General features: G+C 34.4%; 1 protein-coding gene across 1 annotated transcript in view; it reads left to right on the top strand.

The window, feature by feature from the left end:
- Window positions 1–9,708: 9,708 nt before the first annotated feature.
- LOC127862029 (muscle, skeletal receptor tyrosine protein kinase-like) overlaps window positions 9,709–27,472 on the top strand; it is a 30,856-nt gene continuing 13,092 nt past the window's right edge. Inside the window, exons 1-2 of the mRNA XM_052400961.1 lie at window positions 9,709–9,879; window positions 24,418–24,699. Coding sequence (XP_052256921.1) covers window positions 9,797–9,879; window positions 24,418–24,699 — 365 coding nt within the window. The 5' untranslated portion in view covers window positions 9,709–9,796. The remainder of the gene's footprint in view (window positions 9,880–24,417; window positions 24,700–27,472) is intronic.

Genomic DNA, 27,472 nt, shown 5'->3' with positions numbered 1-27,472 from the left:
CCTCTGTGATATGACTGAAATAATGGAAACAATGAAAAACCCTACAAAAACACACAAAAAAAAACCCAAAGACAAACAATGACTGAGATAATTATGTTCTACTTAATTTTTGACTGACAATTTGTATGACACCAGTATTTGATTGCCCAAACTTATGATGCATATCTTGAAAACAGTTTAAGTTCTGTGAGTGTGATTTGATGCTCTGAACATCATGTGCTGCATGTTACATGATATGCATTGAAGTTAAAATCTGGATCTTGTAAATGTTATCAAACATTGTAGTATGAATTGTGACAGACTGTCTGTGTTTTCAAAGGTCATTCAGGCACATGGCTGCTAGGTGAGTCCCTGCATGTACATCGTAGTCTGCCATTCTCTAGTAATGTTCCTTTTGTTTTAACCCTTAACCTTGCAGATAGACATTTTGACTTATTTTTAGTCCGTTGGAAAATCAAATTGAATTAAAGGCCTTTCTAAATGGATTCAAGTTTAAAGGCTTCAGTTCAAACCCTAAGTTACTGATTTAGCAGCAAACATCATAAAACCTGAACAGCCTGCGAGTAACTCACAGGCTGTTCTGGTTTTATGCTGGGTGCATCCATCAATTTAACAGTCCTCATAAAAATAAGGACAATAAATACTGGTAACTGCATACTATACAGTCTTACCATTTTATGTTTCTAACCTAAAAAGATGACAATATATGTAAGCCTGGTTACAGTAGTACTATTATGAGTATTTTATATTCTGCATACATTATCAGACTTTTAACTTAAACAATCTTGTGACATCTATCAAATAAATCAAAAACACTTAACTGTAATGTAGAAATTGGGAACATGTTACTTTTTTTATCATACATTTTGCGTCCTTTTTCATATAGTGCTATTGTCAATATTTAAATGTATAAGTATAATTATTTTCTAATTAAGTGAACCAATTTAAATTTGCATATTGAGTTATCTAAGTTTTGTGCAGAATGTTATTGATGATTTAGGTTTCTGCATGTTTTTGCGTGTTTAAGAGATATTTATTTATAATCACATAAACGAGAATATATATAAGTTTTCCTTTTAATTACCTAAGTTTTAGGGCATCAGAACTTTTTAATAGATATCTAAATGAATGAATTGGATGGATGATTGATTTTGTATCCCTTTAAATAAAATGTAGCTGAAATACATGCATGAGTGTTGTGGCGTACTAAAACATGATAATGGAGTATGGGTGTTAATTCAATCAGGAACATTTTTTTCTGCATTTTCTGAAAGTTTGATTTCTCATTAGTGCCTCAAAGCAGGTTTGATGACACTTTGTTTATTTCTCAAGAAAGCATACTGAGGCATTTCTGGGTATTTTAGACATATGTTTGGTGTATCACATGTCCTCAGGTTCTCTGTAGAAGCACCTGGTGTACCATCCAAACACCAAAAATCTACCAAATACTACTAATCTATCCTTTGGGTGGCATTTTACAGACATATGGACAACTCTGCTTGCAAGAATATTGCACACAAATGATTGAATGATTTTAGAACATAATGCAGTTTTATGTAAAAAAATTACTTTATATAAAAATAAAGTATTTTAGGAATTATAATTATAATGATGTTTGATTCAAGGAGCATTGACATTTATGTTTTGAATATTTATACAGAGACTTAACTTTTGTTTAATATACATAAATAAAACCATTAGATTTATCTGAACAAGTACATATTCAGACTGCATAGGGTTATCTTTGACAATACCTGATGCACATGCATTAAGTCTGGTTTTCCCAGGAATAGACTCAATTTTATAATAAGAGAACTTGTAGCCTTATTGCAAGTTTGTTTAGTATTTTGTATTGTCTGTTCCCCCCTATATCAAGTTCGTTTATTTATAACAAACAAAACAAACATAATTTGTGTGATCAGAAGTGGTGTAAATCCAACAGCTAGATTGTATTTTAAAAAAACAACACAGGAACAATATTATGCAGCGGATTGTAGAGAAAATTGTAATACTAAATGATTCAGCACCTGTGATGTTGACTGATGAATCGGAAGCTGCATGCGATTCTGTAGTAGAAACAAAACAGCAGTTGTAATTAAAGTATTGTATAATTGTCTAATTAACCTCTGTACAATCATTCCATCATATGCACTTGTAATTCAAAGGTAAACACCCCCAAGTAATTGTTGAACTTTCTATATTGCCACTTCGATAGTATTTACAAAATCTGAATATCTTCTCATGGTAAAGACTGATTCCCATCCCCTCCACAAAAGTCACTCAAATCTTAATAACAAAAAACTATTTCAAGGTACATATATATGTACTTATGTAAGATTACCAAATATACAGGAAAGATTTGATAAGCAGACAGCTGTTTCCAAAAACATGTGTCAATGACTTCAATTTCTCCATATGTTTTATAAAGGTGTGGTAAGTCAGTGAGCTAGCAGATGTGTCAGCATCAGCAAGGAAGAAGAATGGGCTTTGCAAGAATACTGATTTTCTTAAGAGATACCAGAGATCACTGAATAACTGAATAAAATAAAAATCATTGAAATACTACTTTAATACTAAAATAATTTTACTAAATACAAAATTTCACAATTTAGCAATGAAATTCTTTCATATTTTCATTTAATGTAAAATATATCTATCCTAGGAACATTTTTTGTTTCTCAGGAAGAATGCTAAATTCATAGGAAGATTAAATAAAGCACATGGAATCAAACGATTTTGATTGGCTGTTATTTCTGGAAGAGCCCTGATTGGCTATCATATTCGCAGGAACAATTAAATCTTCCTAAGAAGAATTCAAAATTCATAGGAAGGTATAATAGCGCGCGTGAAATGTAATGCGTATTTTGATTGGTTGTTATTTTTAGCAGAACCCTGATTGGCTATAACATATGTAGGAACAATTTAATCTTCCTAAGGAAGAATTTGAAATTCACAGGAAGAATGAAGATGACACGGCTTAAAGGATCATAAGTCACGAATTCTTCCTAAGGAAGATTTATATCTTCTTTAGAAAGATTTATATTTTCTGAAGGGACAATTAAATCTTCATAAGGAAGAATTCGTGACTTAAGATCCTCATAATACGTCATATGGATGAGTTCTGGCGTGATTATGAAGGCATGAACACGTTCATTACACAGAGCTTAGCTTTTAAAAATGTTTAAATTAGAAAAGGTTTTTAAAAGAACATGTTAACAGATTTAAGGCATTAACAAAAAACACCTAATTTTGGAGAGACATTTGACATCCAAAGTTATATGCCCTTTAAAGTACATCCTTAAAATTCTAAGACCCAAACCAAATTAATCACCATTTCTCTTGTAAGCAATCAAGCTCTGATTAATGGGATTAAATTAAATTTATGTTTCTACATGTATTAAGACAATTTGATAAATATTATATACTACTCTTTTGAAAATGTTTCTAAAAGTTTCATGCGGCATGTTTTGTCGTGGTGATAAATAAAACCATCAATGAAAAACATAAAACGATCAATGAAAATCTGTCAATGAAATGAATGATTGTTGAGCAGGAACTTGCTTGTGTTTGGAGTGAGTCATTCGGGGAGATTTTTGTGGTTAAATCTCACCTGCTCTATAAAGCAGCATCAAAACCCTCCATTAAATTTTAATCTTAAAACTGTATTACAAGTGAAGCCCAATGTTGTTTGTAGGTAGGCAGAGGTATTTTTCTGTGCATTTTGAAACGTTGACAGTTAATGAGTTTTCACATGTATATCACAGGGCAGTTCCAGATCATTGTTGACAATAACTAGGGAAAAAGACCTATTCATGTGAATACAATCAAATGTGGATGGTTTAATAATGATTTTTTTTTGTAAATTGTCTAGAACAATATATTTCCGATAGCATTTAACACTACACAGTAAATTTGAATGAGATCACTACACTAGAACTTGTGCGTGCCAACATAATTTCTTGCTCCAATGTCCAAACATTATACAGCCATGTAAGTAATTGTGACCATTTGGTACTCTTTTTTGTTACCTCTATACTATCAAACATTTGGAGTTGGTTACTCATTTTATTGTAACAGACAGATAATTTATTATAATGTGTATATACTTGACATGCATGCTAACTTCATTTACTTTATTAGACACATATGTATTGCAAATTTCTATTCTTTATAGTATAGGTATATATATAAAGCAGAATAGCATTGGGGACCTTTTTTTGTTATGTTCCACCCTGTTTAAGTATGTGGCCCCCGTCTATTTTTATGCCCCACTCTTTGTGGTCCCATTTTAATTTGTCAATGTTCTGGTAAATACAGTTACCGTAAATCCACGAATATAATACGCCCTCGTGCATAATACGCACCCCCGAGTTTGGTCAAAATTTATCGGTAAAAATTGAAAATCCGAGTAAAATACGCACTGAAAAAATCAGTGTCCGAAATTGGCCATTTCCGAAAAAATGTGTCAATATATTTTTGTGCTGTGAAAATAGCAAATCAATTTGGTGTTGTCAACTATCTGTTACCCGGTATATTGATCGGGATGTGTTATAGTGCTGTTGTTATGACAGTTGCATAATAAATATCTCTGTCTATTGTTTATATTACCATTGATTGTTACCGATAACACACGGGCCCCTTGCTGACATCCGGGTCAAGCAGTCATAATTACAAAAGAAAGAAGCAGAGACGCTGTTTTTTGTTTTCACATTTAATTCAATTTGATAATATTCCGGACAATAATAACTATAATAATAATAAAGTGATAAAAAGACAAAATGGTTACTGCCGTTTTTATAGTTGTCTAGATGAATTACTTTTTCTTTTTTTGAGTTACAAACTTAATACTTTAATATAACTTAAAATACAATCAAACCGCTCGTGTTTTTCATGATCTAGTTAATAAAATTACCTGCTGTCATTAAGGCTAGTTTGGGAGTAAAAAACAAATTAATTTATTATCACCTTTCAATTTAATTCGGCAATCGGCAGACAGGTGTAATAGACTCTATTAGCATCATAAAACTAATTATTTAATTACCACTCTTTACTTCAGATATGGTTAATATGCGGTAGAAATATAAATAGTGGTCAGCTAAGAAACATTTATTTACGGGTATTGTCAGTTGTTTTTTTTCATTTGCTAATCTCTTTATACAACTTAGCGTCCAGTCGCTATTTTGTAGGCAGACGACGATATTAACTGTGTATTATAAGTATACAGTGTCTGCGCATGGATGACCCAATATTATCTGATAGCTCCTCCCGTTCTCACGTTTCATTTGACAACGTCATTTCATGTGTAAGCGAGCTCAATGTTGATTGGCCAGCTACCATGCGCACTTCAATAACAATAAGGTCAAGCGATGTCTCATAATCAGGGAACAGACCGGGTTTCGTTTACTGTTCGAATTGCGAACACTTTCATTAAAACAAAGAGACAAATATAGAAAACCAGTCCGATATAAATGGCGGATGTTTTCAATGAAATTTTACTAGATTTTCGCATTTTCACATATAAGATTTTTATTGAGCCAAATTCTCAATATTTTCGCAAATGACTCAAATGGCGAACGACAGCGCGAGCCCTGTTGCACCCCTTTGATGTAATGGTGTAGTTCAAAATGGCTGCCGCGAAGCGAATAACAGCGATTAAGTTGAAAATTTGCACAGAAAAAATTTTGTTCTGCTCTAAACTAGTATATTATACGCACCCCCTACTTGAAAAAAAAATCGGCAGGTAAAAAAGTGCGAATTATATTTGTAGATTTACGGTATTTGTAATGTGTTTTATTATCTATTGACAATTGTATTGAGTAGCAAACAGCTTTATACATCATTACATAAATCATATTTGTAAAACACACCATTTTTCATGGATTTATGCTGGATGATTGAATATTTGTACTTCAGTGGAAACATCATATTAATTAAGACACATACAATTTATAATGTTTACCATCAAATAATTGTTCAATTAGATGCCAGCCCGCATTTTTCAGGTTTACCTACCATTCTGTTACTCTGGGCTAAATCCCTATTTTATATACATGTACCTTAGTTATCACTAAATGGCATCGAACATAGCAAAATCTGTTGATAAATAATCTGACTCAAGGGAGATCACTTTTGTTACCTCACACTTTTGTTTTCCAAGAATTGTCTAGCATGTTCCAGGAAATTTTTGTGCACACTCCTGTTTAATAATTGTATTGTATGCAGTGTTCAGTGGGGGGCCTACAACAATAATCATACATAATAATTGAAATTTCACAATATCATTCTTAGTATCAACCCTATGTCTTAATTGTTCGTCAAATAATTTATATTAGTATTTTTCGTGAAATCAAAAATATTGCAACAAGTATGCATGTGTTCAGGCATTTCAACCAAAGTTGGATTGATATGATTCACATTTTAAAATCTCATGATAAACCATTTATATGAAATTTAAAAACAAAGATAAGTGCATATTTTTGGAATGCACAAGTTAATAGCTGTATTAAATGAGATCTTCCAATTTTTGTTCCATGTGCGTCATTTTTGGTGGTCTACAATGAAATTGAAATTCTTTGATTACCCTTTTTGTACAACTGGTCGCATATTTTAGTGCTTTTTTATCATCATGTTAAGCTACAAATACAAGAAAATGGACCGTCATATTTCATATAATCCTTCCGCAAATATAACAGATCAGGTAACAGACCAGAAATCTTTAAACTTGTTTAAAGTATTTGTAACAACAACGCATATTTGATTTTTAATTCTCTTGACAATGTTTACCTTACTTAGGTGATCTATAAGCATTCACTTTTCAAGAAGCCCTGCTCAAAATAGAATCCCCCATAAACACTGTAAATGCAGCCGCATTATGGTTTCTAATTCCTTATTGTACCACAGAATAGCAAAAATTTAACAAGTGAAACATGGTGTCACATCATCATTGAACCATCAAACTTGAAGGCATTTTGCTTTAAAACTGTCCAAAAAGAAAAACTTTTAATTACTGAAACTTCAGAAATGTTATTGGTATTTTGTAGTTTTTCTGTTTCATTTAACCATTTATTAAGATGCTTTGCATTCCATTGCCTCGTACTTCAAATGTTAAATTGTTAGTTCTTATTTGTCCTACAATAGCCATCCAAATTGATTTAAAGGGAACTAGTCATGTTTTGCCATAATCACGTAATTACTTTGCTTTTGTACAGAGCATTAAAGTGGTTTAATGTAGCTGGAAAATTCAGAATACTTGGCCTAATAATATGTGACAAATTCGATATCATAAAATATGTTTTTCTCATTTGAACTATGCACACTGCACCTACCAGAGTACCCAATTAATGGAATGCGGTACATCTGTGCTATAAACTATCTTGATAAGCATTTAAAATGAAAAAATAATATTTCAAAAGAAGAAAATCTGGGCCATATTATGGTGAGAATATTTGGTATTATCTACTGGGTATTTTGGCTTGAACTTAATGGTTGATCTATGCTTACAAGTTTCTGTATATCAATGTTTTCAGACAATTTTGATGGTGATTTATGCGTTGTTTTGATTAGTTCACTAGATATTATTGACAGTGGTGCATTTTCAATTATGTTTCAATGTATGTGTTGAAGTTGAAATCATAGAATGAGTTTGCAAAATTCCATGTCCCAGGCTTTATATTGAAAGCATTAAAGGCAGGCTGATTACTTTATTGTGCAATTTTGATCATATCTAATGTGCTTACTTCATTCTTGTGCCAAGATAACAGTTATTCTCAATTTTTTATTGTACAAAATAAATAAATGTTCTTAAATAGTGTGTTTTTTAAGTGACACGATTTTAATTTTTGTTCTTATGAAAGATTTAGCTTTTGGTGACATATATTATATTTATATTTCAAATCAATTATTAAGTGAATTATATTATGTTAAAAAGACTACAGGGGACAAAAACTAATTATTTGGTACCATTAACATGCTCATGATTTATAATTATGAGGATGATAACAAAGACTTGATGAAATAGGGACTTTTTTTATAAAATTAAACAACGAAACTACATGTAATAGAATATGCTCAAGAGCCCGGGCCCTCGTTTGGCACTTTTCACCGCCGAATATAGGCAGCTTCCCCCATGAAAAAGTATACTTTTTTCCCCTTTTTTTAGCAAAAAATTCCCCCTTTTTTAAAACTTTTATACCTGTGTTGCCAGCTTGTATCGTGCTACTAACCTTTGATTAAATGTATATTTATGTAAATCACATTAAAATATAGCAATTTTAGTTGTTGAATGGTTGGTGAAAAGATCTTCTATAATTCCCCTTTTTGCCCAAAACGACGTGAAATTCCCCCTCATGAGAGATGTGGGTGGCTTCCCCTGGCGGCAAGAGAGGGCCCTGAGAGCTCTAAAGATTTCTATAACCATGCTGATACTATTAGAAGAAAACTGTTATTAACAGCAAACAAAAGAAGGCTCATTTTGTTAGAAATTAGAACTGGTTAAATTTGAAATTTAAGTTAAAATATTTAATAACCTACTCTTTAATCTAATAAATGTAACATTTCCAGAGGAGTAAATTTTCCTCCTGGAAATTGTAGGTATTTGTATGCTTTTAAATGGCACCTAATCCTTAATGTAGATCTCTTAAGACCTTGTGATAAAAATCAGCTTAAATCTGATAATTGAAGAAACTTTATCAATTAATTACTGTAACATGTAGGCAGGGGTTCTAGGCAGATGGTCTTTCCAAGCCCCAGGGTAGAAGCCAGTGATTATGAAATCAGATGAGCCTCCCTTTGGTTGAAACTTTGTTAAAAAAATAACTGGTCCCTTGTTGATTCTGACTGGTACTCGTTCTTGAGAAATTTAGGCTGGCAGGGATAGCTCTTAGAGGAATGAAGATGTAAACCAGTCTAGCAGTAGTGTGGTTGCAGACCGATTTTGGAACTGTGAGTTAAATTGTCACCAGTCAGTGTGGCATTGCCTGGAATGTAGTACATGAAAGTTCTTGGCGCTATGCTGGGGTTATTGAAATAAATAGTGTGGTCTGTTTATTTATTTTAGCATTCATGTGTGGTTTTAATCAACAAGTTTATTACAGAAAATGATTGTAAGACAGACCATTTGATGAACCTTTAGTTGGTTGAAGTTTATTTCGATAATAATTTTAGTACGAAAACATCTGCAAAAAATTTGAAAATCTCATTAATTACAAAGTAGAAGTGTTGTTTGTGCAGTGTAATTAAATAAACCAAAACTGTGTAAAAGAATTAATGAAGTGTACAAGTTGTTTTACCAGAGTGAGAGACGAAATGTTTGCACTGAGCATGGATAGTAATAAAAGACAGAGATTAATGAGAAAAATAAATAATTTGCAAATTATCCCTAATTTGCTTGGAAATTATTGACAGTAATTTTACTATTGTTTGTGCTTCTGTAGAATTGATGTGGACTTTGATGAAAGGATTGGTGGAATGCCACGACATTTCGTTTTCCTGCGCTGATTAAGTCACAATTTTTAGAAACATCATCCTTCCTGCAGCAGTCAGACATTTGAGGAGCCTTCCTTGGACACTATGTCATGTTGCTTGGTAGAAACAATTACTTAAGAGTGAACTTATAAAAGACTTCTCTTTGCCTTAGGATTGCTCTTACATTGTGTATTTGCATTATTGCTACAAGGAGTATTTGAAAAGACACAGAAGAAGTCTGCACTTTGTCTGTGTTGCAATTGATGACAATGGAAATGCAGCCGAGCTGAATTATTCTAGGAGTATTTAATAGAAAGGTTCATCATTCACTTTAATGATGGAATTAAATGTTCTTGTGCCATTCTTATTTTTCATGTGCTGTGCGGCCAATCGGAAACCTGCAGAAACCAGCCAAAGGTAACTGTGCACATTGCATTCTTGTGTGGTCGTAGAAAATAATAATAATTTTTTGAAAGTGTAATTTTATGTTCCTAAGCTTTTCTTGATTCCATCATTAATGACAAACATGTGTATGATATTGACTTTGTTAATTCGCTTTTACCCAATTATCAGAACATTTGCAATGTGAGTTGAATATTAATTATCAGATTATGCATGGAGTTCGATTATGAGCAGTAATTTATATTCTCATATTTTCCCCATTTTGTGTTTTTTTTAAACGCTTTATCTTTATAAATATGTGAATAAAATAATTGTGAACAATATTTGTAGAACCCATGTTACCACTTTATAGACTATAGGGCCTTATCTATAATCCTTGCCAACATGCAGAAATAGAAGCTAAACTGTGCATTCAATTCAGATGCATGTTGTAGATAGTCATTTATTGTTTCTTAGGAATGCTACTATAGCGGTGCATACTGCATTCTTATTGCAGATTTGCTGATATAACAATGTTATAATTGTCGCACATGATGGGCGGCATTTTGTAAAAGTACAGATGTCTTAGTCGCAGATATTTTTTGTAGCAGCTTTTTTATGTGGCAATCAGTAAACGCGCCACTAAGCAGTCCTCCACAAAGAATAGATTATTTTTTAATCTTTTTAGTTGAATGTTATCAATCAACAGTCTTATTTATATACTAAGATGTTAATGATTTGTAATGATTTTTACTTTAATGTCCATTTGACTGTAGTATTCTATGTCTTTATCTTGAATAATTCTGTATGGGAATTCCAATTTATACTTTTAACAGTGTTTACCTTTGATAATAGGTAACATTTTTTCAGGTAATGTTTCCATATTAGGCATCCTGTAAAGAATTTTAAAAATGTGTGATAGACTCCAAATTAAGAATTGAGAAGCAGTCCTAGTGAAAAGATTCAGGTAGAGTTTGGATAAATAACAGAACAAGGGCATTTTTATCTTTTTTGTAAAGTGTATTACACTTTAAAAAAGATTTAAATGAACTGTAAAGAGACGAAGAAAAGACTTGGTTATAATCTTGCTTTGACGGAGTATAGAGTACTGATTGTTTTGGAGAAAATAGAATTGTAAGCCTTTATCAAAGCGACTGTATTTATTTAGGCGGAAAATAAGTTAACCAGACGTAGATAAAGCATGCTTCTCGGTGCAGTTTGTAATAATCATTTGTATACTTAGTAATGTGTAAACTGAATAATTATGTTGTATATTTGATTTCGATTTATATTTGCCAAAATTTTCTGGGATTTAGGTCATCGGGGCGTGATAAAAATCTTCCCATGATTTGAAAAAGTATGAAGCACGCCCTTTCAGCACTGGGATTTGAAACGTCTTGGACATTAAATACAAACTTTTACACTTAAGTAGGACAACTGAAAATATTTATATATGGGCCCTGCTCTGTGAAAAGGGGGTTTAATGCATGTACATAAAGTGTCATCCCAGATTCAGCCTATGCAATCTGCTCAGGCTAATCAGAGGGACAACATTTTCTGATGAAACTTTATATTTGGTAAGAAGAGACTTTCTAAAAAAAATAATCATGCACAGGCTAATTTGGGACGACGATTTACAAACATGGATTAAACCCAGTTTTTCACAGAGCATGGCCCATATGTAAGTAATGTTTTTTTATGTCCCCCACTATAGTAGTGGGGGACATATTGTTTTTGCCCTGTCTGTTGGTTGGTTGGTTGGTCTGTCTGTCTGTTTGCGCCAACTTTAACATTTTGCAATAACTTTTGCTATATTGAAGATAGCAACTTCATATTTGGCATGCATGTGTATCTCATGAAGCTTCACATTTTGAGTGGTGAAAGGTCAAGGTCAAGGTCATCCTTCAAGGTCAGAGGTCAAATATATGTGGCCAAAATCGCTCATTTTATGAATACTTTTGCAATATTGAAGATAGCAACTTGATATTTGGCATGCATGTGTATCTCATGGAGCTGCACATTTTGAGTGGTGAAAGGTCAAGGTCATCCTTCAAGGTCAGAGGTCAAATATATGTGGCCCAAATCGCTTATTTTATGGATACTTTTGCGATATTGAAGATAGCAACTTGATATTTGGCATGCATGTGTATCTCATGGAGCTGCACATTTTGAGTGGTGAAAGGTCAAGGCCATTCTTCAAGGTCAGAGGTCAAATATATGTGGCCCAAATCGCTTATTTTATGAATACTTTTGCGATATTGAAGATAGCAACTTGATATTTAGCATGCATGTGTATCTCATGGAGCTGCACATTTTTAGTGGTGAAAGGTCAAGGTCATCCTTCAAGGTCAAATATATGGGTCAAAATTGCTCATGTAATGTCACTTCTGCAATATTGAAGCTAGCAATTTTATATTTGAAATGCGTGTGTATCTCAAGGATCTGCACATTTCGAGTGGTGAAGGGTCAAGGTCTAGGTCATCCTACAATGTCAAACATCATATAGGGGGACATTGTGTTTCACAAACAACTCTTGTTTCCTATGTCTTCTCAAATCACTCACATTTTGTTTAACTAACCTATGTTATAAAATTAATGTTTTATGTAACCGATCTGGTTTGCTTCTCTAACAGAATTGTTCAAAAGGTCTTTTGCTCATTGATTTGAGTCACCTCTTGGAAAATGGGGCTTAATGCATGCATGCTCGTAAAGTTAAGTCACAGACAAGCAGGTGCAGTCAGCACAGGCTAATCAGGGACACCCCTCTTTGACTTCTCTTGATTTGTGCTATGAAGACCCTTTTTACTATAAAAAATAGCATGAAAGCCGAAAGTATCTTAACTAAATCAGCCTGTGCATTGTCACAGGCTAATCTAGAATGACTATTTAGGCAAGGCACATAGTCGTGTTTTCCCAGGATGCAGTTCAAATGTTATTTTCTGTTTTCTCCTTTTTATACTATTTCTCTTCAATACCAGTTCTTTCTTCTCAATTGTTCTATTATTGGTTAAAGAGTGCTCCTTCCATACTCCATTTTCATGTCTGCCATATATTTACAACATTGACATTGGCCTCTTCTGCATTTGTTGGTCATAAAAATGCCACAGAGAGCTTAAGAAATATCCTTAAACTAATTGATTACAAGTGTACCCACATAGGGTTGTAATTTGGCTAAGACAAAACTCTCGAAGTTTCCAATAGGGTGTCCAATAGTGGCCAAAGTTGAGCTATTGCCTGGCAATAAATTGCTACCATAGAAGTGATTTCATGACAGGATGGTCAGTTGATCAGATAGTTGGATGTTTTATGAGGCTTCAGAAAACAGGTGCTTGTGATTGGCTGTCACCTTTATCACATGTTGATATATGATCCAGTCCAGTAGGGGGTTGAAATCATGTTGTGATTAATAGCATGGCAAGGAGATCTCAGAGGAGGAGGTGTTGCAACCCTAGTACCTATGAACATGATTGCTGTGAAATAAATCTCTTGAAGATTGAATCCATCTTAATTCAGTAGTCTACAAACATTGGATCTGACAGCTGATGGGATATTTTATGTGTATAATTGCTTGGTTTAAAGAGCTATTTTATCCAGATGGCACTTGTTGATTCTTTTTTTCCATGTTTTTAGTCTGCTTGGGGTCACTAATACCCCCAGTCTGTTCTAATTCACAGACATTCATTGATTTAAATCATAGCAAATAAGTTAGTCATAGAACTTTAGTTTAAATCTGTTTATTTTAGCTTGATTGTATAGAAAGCCAAGGGCTTATTTGAAACGCTCTCGAGTCTGTTTCCTGGGACTAGAACCAGTACTTGGTGTCTATGGGGGAAATCGAAAGAACTCTCCCATAGTGGGGATCGAACCCATAATGTCCCGGTCGCTAGGCGGACACTGTATCCACTACACCACTGCGACCTGTGAACATAGAACTTGATGGAAATAATATAAATGATCATGTTGTTATTGCTCTAGAGTCTCCTTTTCAGATGACTTATTTTCAATTTGCTTTCACAATAATTTACATATATTTTTGTAATGAACAACATTTTTCTGCTCTAGGTGGATATTAATTAAACTTTGCAATACATTTAGAATGTAATACAGTATTATTAATTTACTACATCAACCCAGTTTCATTAGTTGTTAGAAGGCGGTGGTAGCATTGAGCCCCTTTGATGGTAAAAACAGGACCATGTCATAGAGCCAGCCTTCTCATATATTATGGAGAATGGTGACATATTGATGGAGGTTTACGTGGAGCCACCTGTTGATTCTGACTGGTTTATGTTTCTGTACCCATCAACAAGGTGGAATGGTTTCAGACCATTATGTGGGTTGTGTTTGATCAAATGTTTGAGAAAGAGTCTCTATTTTGCAGGCTCTCTGTGAAAAAGTTGTTAAATGCATGTGCATGACAGGCTAATCTGAGGAACAACACAACGCTTTTATGATATTTTTCATTTCAAGAAAGTCCCTTCTTAGCAAAAATCAAGTCAAGGCGGAAAGGGTTGTCCCTGATTAGCCTGTGCACACTGCACAGGCTAATCTGGAATGACACTTTATGCACATGCATAAAGCCTCCTTTTTACAGAGCGCATGCAGGGCATTAAAAAATATAGACTTCTCAAAGTTTGTCAAAGTTTTCTTTAATACAGGTCTTTACGAAGCTCCATTGTTTTCCTCTGAATTCATGTAATGACCTCTAGCCAGTGCTTGATCTATTAACTTGTTTGCAAAGTTGTGGTATATATTTGAATTACCATTGGTCTTTAACAAGAGTAGTAGTTGAATTAAACTTGATAAAATGTTCTAAGTTAGCACACTGGTAAATGAAATATTATCACAAATAGACAAGTGGTTCTTAATGCTGTATACATGGGGTACAATGTTTTCCCCATATAGCTGAGCCGCAAAATTGACAGATATAATTGTCTACCCCCTGCATTTGGTACTCCACTCATGTGAAATTACCTTAATGCTAATGAAGAGACTTGTAAATATTATAACATGGTGGTATATTTAAACATTTTAGTGTGTGTCATGTTAACTGGGTGATTTCTTACATTATTAAACAAATATTATGAAAACATTGTCAAGAGGGCTGTTAAATGAATCGTAATGTTTCAATTTCATAATATTTACTTAAACTAATTTGTGAGCAAAATGTCCCCCATGGGCTGCTTTTCCTGAACTACAGACATGGAAACAAAACAGACCTTCCATTGAAGGCAGGACAAGTGTATACATTTACAGTACATTAAACCAGAGAGGTGTAATTTGATGTTCCATGTACATTTAATGAGCCAACAAACCTGCCTATTGCATCTCAGGGGCAAGTCTGGTTCAATTCACAGTGCTGATAAGCCAATCTGACTGAGCCTTTCCCATGACAGCTTTATAGAATGGCTGGGGTCCTACCATTTGTTCTCTTTCTTGTATATAATTGTCTAGGGTGTTAAAAAAGATTTATCAACATGGCATAAAAAACTAAAACTGAAAAATTAAAATATTGAGGTTAATTAACTTATATATTTGTGGTTTAATTGACTAATAAAATATATGTTATTATGTTATACTGAAACTGTATGGCAGTTTCATTAATGATGGACATTATTTACCGGGTAGTACAAATACTTTTATCTAAACCATATTTGAAATTCAAATAAGATAATTTATAAATTGGAAGGTTTTTTATTCATTCAATAAATAATGACTACTATTAAATGTGGTTATTTAATTTCAGTTCACGGGAAATTTTGCCACCTTGAATAATTAATTACATTTTTCATAATTTGCTTGTTAATAAAACACAAAACTAAGTTTGTGGTTTAAAAAAATATTTCCACTGAATAAAGGAGATAAAAGCATGCATCATTCCCATGACCATGGCATAACCAAATCTGTCAATGTATCAGGGAATGTCTTTTCAGTCCTTTTTCAATGTAGATTGTTTGATCCGTCAACGTTAACGTCTTTTACTTTTACTTATTCTTTATGGACATAAAACCAGCTTTTGACAGCATTCATGTACCTTCCTCGATAAGGAGATGTCTCCGCAGTTTTGATCATTTACCCATATCAGAAATAAACCCTTATTATGGGAATGTTTATACGTTTAATATCATCAAAGATTTGTATGGATTTACGACTCAGTCAGGAATGCAACATACTGAAGGTTATTCATTAGATTGAAAAGAATGCTTTTCAATTAAACAAAAAAAAATTAAGAAATTTGTTGTCTGCAAATGTCGCTTAGAGGTTCAAAAACTTTGTTAAAAATACCAACTGCATGTTGGAGGTTTGTTTACTGACAAGCTTTTAATAGATTATTTTAACCTTGGAGTACTTGCCAATGTGTAAGGACTCTTAAATTCAGTTTGCAAGGAAGTGAGAATATTGCTTTGAAATGAAAGTGACATATTTATGCACCGTTCAAATTTAAAGGGCCTTACATATGACACATTTTACGGTATAACTTTTATTGTAAACTCAATGAATGTGTATTTTAAGTATCTTACCGGATTATACTGTGCGGTCCACACAGGCTTATAAGGAATGAAACTTTTGCTTTTATAGAATTTTGTGTGGGAAGGAAGTGTCTTATAAACAAAATTCCCGTCATGGCAAAAAGTCTCTTCTCAGATTAGCATGTGCGGACTCCATTATGCTTATCTGGGACAATACTTTAGTGAAATACATTTAGCCGGGTTTTCTCAGATCAATGTGGGACAATACTTTATGCACATACATTGAGCCGGGTTTTCCCGGAACAATTTGGGACAAACTTTACGCACATACATTTAGGCGTGTTTTCCCGGATCAATCTGGGACAATACTTTACACACTTACATTTAGCCTGGTTTTCCCAGATCAATCTGGGACAATACTTTACACACTTACATTTAGCCTGGTTTTCCCGGATCAATCTGGGACAATACTTTACACACTTACATTTAGCCTGGTTTTCCCGGATCAATCTGGGACAATACTTTACACACTTACATTTAGCCTGGTTTTCCCGGATCAATCTGGGACAATACTTTACACACTTACATTTAGCCTGGTTTTCCTGGATCAATCTGGGACAATACTTTACACACTTACATTTAGCCTGGTTTTCCCGGATCAATCTGGGACAATACTTTACACACGTACATTTAGCCTGGTTTTCCGAGATCAATCTGGGACAATACTTTATGCACATACATTTAGCAGGCAAATTTACAGTTTAACACAGTCTCATTTGCACTGGTGTAGTACCAGTACCTTGAAGACCTGAGGTAATTGAATCAGTGTCAGATTGCAGTCCTATCTTTAGTATCTGAATTATGTCTTATGCTGGGTGTGAACAATAACCAGAACACAGCATTCTTCCTAAAGCATCATAATTGGTTGTTGGCAAGTAGAAATGTAAGAGATTAATTAAAACATCATAATGTAATTGCACGATGATTTTATAATATAATGTAGTTCAGTAATTTAACTGGTCATTTGAAAATTGGTTACATAGATTTTTAACCAGGTTTTCCGAAGGAAAAAACTGGTTATTAGATTGGCGAATGCGGGCGGGCTGGCTGGCTGGCGGGCTGGCAGGCTGGCTGGCGGGCTGGCGGGCTGGCGGAATAAGCTTGTCCGGGCCATAACTATGTCGTTCATTGTCAGATTTTAAAATCATTTGGCACATTTGTTCACCATCATTGGACGGTGTGTCGCGCGAAATAATTACGTCGATATCTCCAAGGTCAAGGTCACACTTTGAGTTCAAAGGTCAAAAATGGCCATAAATGAGCTTGTCCGAGCCATAACTATGTCGTTCATCGTCAGATTTTAAAATCATTTGGCACATTTGTTCACCATCATTGGACGGTGTGTCGCGCGAAATAATTACGTCGATATCTCCAAGGTCAAGGTCACACTTTGAGTTCAAAGGTCAAAAATGGCCATAAATGAGCTTGTCCTGGCCATAACTATGTCATTCATTGTGAGATTTTAAAATCATTTGGCACATTTGTTCACCATCATGGGACGGTGTGTCCCACGAAAGAATCACGTCAATATCTCCAATGTCAAGGTCGCCACGACTAAAAATAGATTTAAAAAAAAAAAAAAACTTACAAAGGGGGTTAATTTTTTTTGGTCATTTCAAAAGTTCAGTTTGAGTTTTCTCCCTTTATCAGATTTTTTTTTCACAATGAAAACCTGGTTTTGTGACAATTTTGTCCCTTGTTTTGTCTGTCATTGATGAGTGCCCTTTAATTGATTTATTCTGTTAACTTTATACATTTAGTCAAACCATGTATTTGTTGTTAAAAATCTAACTATTAAGATGACTTCAGACCCATTAAAAGTGAAATGTAACATAAAAGACCCAGATAGAATTTACATAATTTTTCTATGGATCCTTAAATGTGTATTGTCCTATTGTTATCTTGTTGGTGTGGGCTGTTGGAACCTCTTGCTTTTCCCACATTTTCCCATGCATTGTGCTGGCAGCAACCTCATTGAGTCAGACCATAACAAAGGGGCATGCAGTTGGAACCCATTTAAATGTTATCTCCCTGATTGGCAACAAATCATGGAAATTTTCTGATGTAAAGGAAGAAATCTCACTTTGCTTGTCTTCAGGACACCCCCAGCTTTCTCCCTTGATTGAAATGAAAAGAAATTGATTTCTGAAATCCATTGTTGGTTTCCCTAGCAGAAATTCCATTAACTTTAGTTAGTCTGGCAGGTTATGTAATTTGTCATTGCTTGAAGAAGAGCACACATCAACCAGTGAGGTATCTGCAGGAAATTGGTATTTAGATATGCCCTGTGGAGTTTTCTTGATATCTGTGTTATCCTTGGCAGTTCCTTATGACTGGTTGGTATTCTGGCAGATGTTTAAAATTTCAATTCTTTTGGATACATTTTAGCTCCACTTTACACTGTTTTAGCTCTACAATTCACATAGTATGCCAAGCTACTGTGAAACCATTATTAATCGTCAGGCATTAATTTTCATAAATTTCGTCAGTCGACCGATCAGCGATTTTAAGATCCTAACGAACAATCATGCTCTACGTTTGAACAAAAACAAACACTAAGTTGAACAATATTTTAAAACTTTACCGCAGACATGAGGCATTAAATTTCAACATAATCCATGCACACATTCACTGCTGTTTCGTAATCAAGATTAATCCGGTTTTGACACAACGGGATGTAGATTACACAAGGTACTTAACTGACACGTTACACTTCTTTAAAACGCGTGTGCAGTACAGCTGTATCGAATGCGTTGACTTCGTTTATGTAGAATGGTAATGAATTAGCGCTAATTGTTTATAACTTTATTACCCATTAGGTGCATTGTGTTTTTCAGGGGTGTTGCATATTAGCCATCACGCAGCGAATTTCGATGAAAGACAATAAACCAAATGAAAAGATGAAGATGTGTGATCAACATGCGTATTTATCACAAATTAATAAAGAATATTTTAATTGCTGTTTGTTGTTTGATTGTTTGCGTTTAACCACACTTATTACTATTTTATATGTATCAATTTATTTATTTTTAAATTATTGACATTATTGATGTATATACCGGTAGTTTACTTTTTAAGAACAAACAGACACATAGAGTTTATATTTTTAATGTTGATATCAGAATAAAAAAGCATTTTATTCAATTATAATAATAGAATAAGACTAATTGGCAATTGGCTTCGTTGTTACAAACACTCGTTAACGGTTATTCGATCCCACTTGTCCGCTAATCATAACAATGAACGTGTGAATGGCATACATTAAGTGGGTCCATTACTGTCCCTTGATAACAAAAGACTAGTTAATTGGCATGTGACAAACAGGCCCCACCTCCTGCAGTGATTCTCAAGTGTGTTCCCGCATATGTATTACACACAAATCGGATATTGACTGACGCATTTTTTTAAAATTCAAAATCAGAAATCGGCGAATTTAAGTGCTGACGAAATCGTCATTTTTATAAAAATGACGAAATTTTGTGCTGTCGAAAATAAATGGTTTCACAGTATACTAACTCACCCAAATGTAGGCATCTGCATCTGAGTAAAACACTTGTTAAAAAAAATACTCTTGTTAACCCATTTATGCCTAGTGGACTCTCCCAGCCTTCTAAATTGCATCAATTTATTTCCAAAATTAGGGGTATGGGTCTATGCTGTTTGCCAAGGCCTTTTTTTTAAAATAGACACCAGGCATAAATTGCTACATCTCCATAACACTTTGACTACTACAGGCATTCAATTTAAACTTCACAAGTGTTGAGGTCACTGAACCAACGTTCTATAACTCTGACCTGCAATTAAGTATAATTAAGGCCCTTGTACTTTCAATATCTCTATATCTATTACAAATATTGAAATAACATTTTACTTGAGTGCAGGATCAATGAAAATTCACTTAACAAGACCTTTAATTGAGACCAACTTTTTAACAGGATAATTTTTAAACTCTCTTTGTCATTCACTTTTGAAGGAATTTTTACCAAACTTTCCAGATATAGGGTCCATTTTTCAAGACTGGCTTATATTTATGTCCATGACCTAAATGTTATATGATTTGTTTTATTGATTTAACTAAACACAGCTCTCAAAAATATATTTAAGCCACCTTTATTGCGCAAATGACAGTTACAAAACCTCTTACCTCTCCACCTCTAACTCATCAGATCAGGTCATCAATACACAATATTTTTTTATATCAACCACAATAAAAAATTTCATCATTAGGCAGAGGTCCAAATAGCTGATTCATTTCTTGTAACACAATGTCTTGTTTATGACATCAGTTTGCCTTGTGAAGTATACATTCTAGTTCAAGTTTATATTGGGGTTAGCAAAAAGGTATACACATGTCAGTCAAAAGCTTTATCCCCAACCAAACTGAGCTTGACATATTTCAAAATATTATATTGATTCAAATGAAACATATGTTTTGGCATGTATCAAATGGATGTTAAAGATTTGATGGACTTGTCTTTGTGATTTAAGTAAAATAGGGTAAGTGATGCACAGTGAGTTATCATTTAAAATGTTTTACACAAGTCGTAATAATTGTAGCAATTTATTTTTCCAATGATAAGTTTGCAAACAAGATGTTCTGGACACACTAATTTTGTTTATCCTTTGGGAATGAGTCATTTGTAAGCTAAACTTTTTGTGTGAAATTTAAGATACTTGAGAAAAGTTCATGAACAAATTCATAATACTAGAGTATTTTAGATAGGACACAGTCATGCTCTGTGAAAAGGTGGTTTAATGCATGTGCGTAAAGCGTCATCCCAGATTACCGGTAGCATGTGCAGTTACACAGGCTAATCAGGCACAACAAATTCTGCCCAAACTGGATTTTTAGCATAGGTGCTTGCACCTATGCTTAAGGTATATACCACATTTTGAAAATCCACATCGGTCGGTTAACCTTTCTGAAGCCTTACCTGATCAAAAATCAGACGAAATATCTATTTAATTTAGCATATGGTAATTCTTACAATTTTTTGGGGGGAAACGTTTTTCTAACGTTTTCTTCGAAGAATATTACTGACACCGTTTTTAGTGAATTTTTCTAAGACCGTTTTATGTCAAAAAATCTTCTTATAACCTAGAACAAATTTCGTTCGTAAAACAATTCTGTTCTTGTTGATAGTGACCTCACACCTAATTTAGATCTATATGGGATCCCAATTTCTATTTCCTTCGTTTACTGTTCTGTGAGAGGTCAAATGTTTACATAACTGAATTAATAAGGCCCTGGTTAAAGTATATGGAACATTTCATCGGTTAATTATAAATAGAAATTAAAACATATTCTCAGCAGGAAGTGGGGCATAAAGCACTTTTATTCTTTGAAAATGTGTAAAAAATGGCGGAGTACGATGAATGTTTTCTGATTTATGACATGGATTCTGACGTGCCTTTCTATGGATTTGATGAAGTAGAGTTTAAAAGTAAGAGATGTGTTAATTGAAGTTAAAATGTTTTACTTTGAGCCAGAAATTTACGTTACGAGTAGAGTTAACGGTTTAAATGTGGCATCGGATTTAATGGATTCGCGTGAATTCTGGACGAGTGCTGTGTCTGTAAAATATTAAATGGAAAGCTGTAAATGTATCAAGTCGGAAAAGAAAACGGATGGTTGCATAATGGTATGCGTGAAATAATGTAATTCTACGTATTTATTTTCATAGTTATGTCATTTTGTAACCATTCACATTCGTCACTATTTGGAATTCCCGTTTCTAAAAATAGAGCATTTTGTTAACAAGGGGGGCGACTCGTGATGTCAGCAATCGTTAAGGCTACAATATACTAAATAATCGAGTCATGAAGGGCTGTACTTTCTAAACAAATCATCATATTTTCCTCGAAGGCATGTTGTACACTTTGTTCTGGTTTTATCGTTTGGAGATATTGATAGGGGAAGCATAGGTGTTCACTACTTAATCCCTGAAATAGGATAAAGTTGGAGATTAAAGTAAAAAATGGCACTGCAAAAGGTTACAATCCACTAGAAAACGGCCGAAAAAGGCGCAAAAACAGTCGATTTTGATTTGAGTCGAATTTGTTTTTGGTTTGAACATGACAAATCTTTTTTATTGCTTAAATCGATTCAGCTAAGAATGCCCGTCAAGAAAAGGTATGGTTATGGGGGTCTCTTTGTGCAAAATGTTGTATTTATTTTCGCTCAAAGTTGTCGCTTTTACATCGAAACATATAAGGAAACTATTTAGTATATTTTGACCTAAACATTTACTTCAGCAGCATCTTCCCTGTATCTTGCAACTATGCTTTCAGCGCCATCGGCGCTCTCGTTTCTAAGAGGAGACTTCCTTGAAACAGAAAATATCATAAAAGCAAAAGTGTCCCGGCCCATAAGAAACTAACATCATGACCTCTGCTCCACAGTATATAGGCCGGATTCTCGTCAGGAGCTTCCCAGTGTCCGCAAATGAGACCACGAATCTAGTGTAGTTCCTGACCAGATTGTGTGAATGCATACTGCAAAAAATCCATTTCTGCGTGACATTGCTCACTTGTATACAATCTTTCCATTTCTTAGAATGGTTCTAGTTTGGTGTTAACGTTAAGTGCAGAAGCGAAATATCGGCAGTTTTTTTAAAGACTATCATATTAAGAATAATTATGCACTGGGAAAGTACAGTCATAAAAAACCATTGTTCTCTGTGTGCAGGCTTGGCTGTAAGAGAGTCATGACATAATTATTATTGGCATATATGGTCTGTGGCTGTCCAGACTGTGATAGAATCAGACTGTCACCTGCACTTTCTTGTCAAATTGATAGCATCTAGGGTTAGAAAAAATGTGAACCAGTTTAGCAATCTTATCTTTTGGCTCAAACGATATTTTCTTTGAGTTTCTTCAGTAATTAGCACCATTTGTAGAGGCGAGTTAGATGTGAGTTATAGGATTAGACTGTAATCTTTTTCTGGGATCATGAAAAAATATCATTTAACTGTTGGACCAGTGCTGCTTAGATGGACTGATAAATGTTTGGAGGGGCTGTTATCAATGGTGGATTCTGAATTAAGGAAGGAATGGCTGTGCCATTTTTTCTGCTGCTGCGGAATGTTTTACACAGAATGAAAATATTTGTTCTCCTATTTCTCTCAAAGATTGACACGTAACCTAGAGATTTCATGGAAGTTGACAGTCATGTTTCAATTTCTGTTTGAGGAGATTACAACCTTCAATCTCCTAGGAAATTGCACTCGGAAATGTTCTGTGAGGATCCGTTTGAGACTGGCTTGTTTATAATTCTTTTTGTGACTCCTTGAAAGTTGGAATTCATTAGTATCATTACATTGGCATAATAACCATGTTCAAGTTGCATCAAGTGCAGTAATTGTGGATGCCATTTTCACACATGCAAAACCAAATAATTGGTTAATGTTCATTTGCTTATCAGTTTAATTCCACTTGGAAATGTTATGTCTGTTGAATTACAGTGTGGTCAGGAGCTATGTCTGTTAATGAGACCACAAAACTTTGCATGAATGTATAGCAGACAGAGTAGCTCCTGGCCAGACTGCTAGAATACAATTAAATACAGTTGACATTTTTATGCTCCCCCAAAATAAATTTTGGGGGGAGCATATAGTCGCCGCTTCATCCGTGTGTCCGTCCGTCCATGCTTAATTTTTGTCCGGGCTATTTCTCAGCAACTAATGACCGGAATTCAATGAAAACTTTATTGGAAGCTTCACTACCAAGAGGAGATGTGCATATTATCAGCCGGTTCTGGTCGGATGATTTTTCACAGAGTTATGGCCCTTTTAAATTTTCTATAAAAAAATCTTGTCCCCCCAACTACTGTGCCCTCAAGACGTTTCCTATTATCTGAATATATAGTGCAATATTGTGACAAAAAACCCTTTGGGAAGCATCACCAGTCTCCGACGGTTTCTTGCTTTTATGCTGGAACCCAAAAAAACCTATTAGATCTGTGCATTAAATTTTAAATATATATACATCCATAAAGTTATATTAAACACAAAAATAATTCTATTTATGTTGTAACTTTTTCCAGTTACCGCGCGCAAGGTGTCTGCATGCCATACAACGGTACTGTTTGCGCAGATCCCCTGGGCAGTGGTCAGGTATTCATCACAAAATTTGACGACCAGGAAAGAAAAGTGTCCGATCTCCTAGAACTTATAATCTCCGTGGACACGTCAAAAATGCTTCAAGAACGCTGCAATGGTCATGCAGCAAATCTGATCTGTAACAATGTGTTCCCACCTTGTAACATGTCGGAGATTGAACTGGGGACTCACCAGGAAAGCCGTGTTAAACCAGTGGAGGTTTGCAGGTGAGTTGGTACTCTAGTTTGTTTGATCCTTCTTAATGATAAGTAGCCTGATATTTCAATCAAGTGTGCTTGAAAACAGTTTAATTGTGATAAATTATGAACTCCAAGTATTTTCCATGGTCAATAATATTTGAGGTGCTAAAAATAATACTGTTACAAAATAAAGTAGTTTAAAATATGCTTAAGAGGTGAGATGAGACTTTGATTCTTGGATTCATATGATCTTAACTTGTGCTTAAAAATGTTAAATAGCTTTGATCTTGTCCAATAGCTTTTGCGCTTTAACCCATTTATGACTAGCGTCTAGAAAAAAGGCTTTGGCAAAACTTAGAGCGTAGACCCAGATGAGACGCTGCATGATGTGGCGTCTCTTCAGGTTCTGCGCTGTTTGCTTAAAGGAATTTCTGTAAAAAATAATCTAAATATAGAAATAATATACTAGACATCCCTAATTTTGAGCGTAGACCCAGATGAGACGCCGCATGATGCGGTGTCTCTTCAGGATCTGCGCTGTTTGCTTAAAGGAATATTTCTGTAAGAAATAATCAAAATATAGAAATAAATATACTAGACATCCCTAATTTTGGAAATAAATTGATCCAATTTAGAAGGATGGGAGAGTCCACTAGGCATAAATGGTTTAAAGAGAGCCACTGTCTAGCATGTGGGGAAAGCATGGACTAGTCTGGAATGACTTTTTATGCTCATGCATCAAGCCCCGTTTGCCCTCAACAGGGCTGAACTATTTCCCAATCGATAACTATGTGTGATAATTGTCAAAAATGAACAAAACTAATTACCAGAAAGGTGTGAGCATTTTCAAAAATATAACATGTTCATCCTGTAGTGTTTGGGTCATCTGAAGTTAAGTAAAAAAGAAAATAGGGCTAATAAGGTTAATAATTAATTAAGGTTTAATTTTGGGTCTTTTGTGACCAAGTCAATTTCACAACTAAGAACAACTGTTTATAATTTTGTTTGTCATTATTGTTAAATTTGATACTTTCAATGTGTCATTGTCAAACACTTGATACCGATTTAATGCTCATTAGGTATGTAATCAATACCAACGTAATGTACTAAAACAATTAACAAGTTTGTATATCAGACACAAATTCAATAAGCAGCCTTTGTGTCTTTAGGTGGACCTGTCATAATGTATGGTGCCCTAGTATTTGTTTTATTTATATTTACGGCTAAGCTACATTAATTTTAATAATTAGACAGACTATTGTCGAGTACAGTACAGTCTTCCATGTCCCACAATCTACTACAAAAGTAGTAGTGTTTTGCTTGACAGATTTTCTGTTGCAGCTCAGAGAACAATTCAAATGTGAAGATTAGCCTGGTTCTTAAACTGCTGTATTTACAAGATTTGGTGCGTTAGGTCATATAAACATGAGAAAATGGGTCACTTAATCCTTTCAGCGCTGGAACCGAATTTTAAAAGCCTTTGCAGTTTGGATCCAGATGAGACACCACAGAATGTGGCGTCTCATCAGGATCCAAACTGCTTGCTATACTGAAAGCATTCTTTGCAAAAATCGAAGAAAATGCTAATTTAAGAAATTCAGCAGACAACATTTTAGCAGACGACAAATTTCCCAGCATTCAAAGGGTTAAAAATGGGTCTTGTGCAATATGTGGCCAGACAGCAAAAGGATGCCTGTTTCTCTGATAGGGATTATGGTAACACTCATCTGAAAACTAATTAAGTACATGGGAGAGCCATTAAGTAAGATGTTTTTAATTATTACAAACTTGACCTGTGGAATGACCCTAGCTACTGGTTCCACTGATCCTAAAGACACTGACCCACTCACGTTCCACCCTGTTTATGTCTATTAGAGCATAGCTGATAAAACATCAAAACAGCCATATTTCATTGAACCATATCAGTTTGCTAGCAGTTGATAGTAAGCAGATGCAACTCTTGAATTATGGTGTTGTGTAACCTTGTATTACTGTAAGGTTGCTCTTTTAATGCTTGTAAAGGAGTCGTTTGATGCCTGTTGGAAGAAGTGTGAGATTTGGCAGTAGCACCAGATGTTATTTTATTATTTAGTGTGTCCTGGGGACTTCTTTGTTTCAAGTTCTTTTTCAAATGTCAAAACACATAGCTAGGATGTGCTGTTTATTGCAGATTAATTGATACACGGCATCAAATGTGAGGCATTTTGAAATTAGGCAAAATAGTGACATAGTTTTTCATTAAAAAAAAATAAACAAAAAAATAATCTCTGTATATTATGAATTGGTATCCAGTTGTTCCTGATATCTGTGCCAATCCAGGCAGAGCACAAAATAAAATACCACATGGTCCCTTTAAAGGGAACTAATTGTTTCATTCATAAATTCCCTTTAACATAAGAGCATTCTCTGCAATGAAAGCCAAATGCTTATCAGGCACATATCAGCATTCTTTGGATATGCTGTGGCCGTGACATGCAGACATGATACCACTGTGATAGGAGACTAGAGACAATAACCTTGTATGTGGTGCCAATCATAGCTGAGTATGCAGTTTATAGAGACAGTTAATGATGCCCTTTCTTTGAATTGCATTAGCTAATAATTGTAAACTGAAGATAGAAACTTGAAGATGGCTGTGACTGTTATATATGACTATTATTAGCTGGAGATGAATATGAGCTGATTGCATGTTATAGTATCTCTTCATCAGAGTGATGTTTTCTTAACCCTTTGCATGCTGGGAAATTTGTCGTCTGCTAAAATGTCTTCTGCTGAATTTTTAAAATTAACATTTTCTTCG

The sequence above is a fragment of the Dreissena polymorpha genome, chromosome 16 (assembly GCF_020536995.1).
Source record: "Dreissena polymorpha isolate Duluth1 chromosome 16, UMN_Dpol_1.0, whole genome shotgun sequence".
Lineage (NCBI taxonomy): Eukaryota > Metazoa > Mollusca > Bivalvia > Myida > Dreissenidae > Dreissena > Dreissena polymorpha.
The sequence above is the reverse complement of the archived record's forward strand: the minus strand, read 5'-3'. Positions and strand labels throughout refer to the sequence as shown.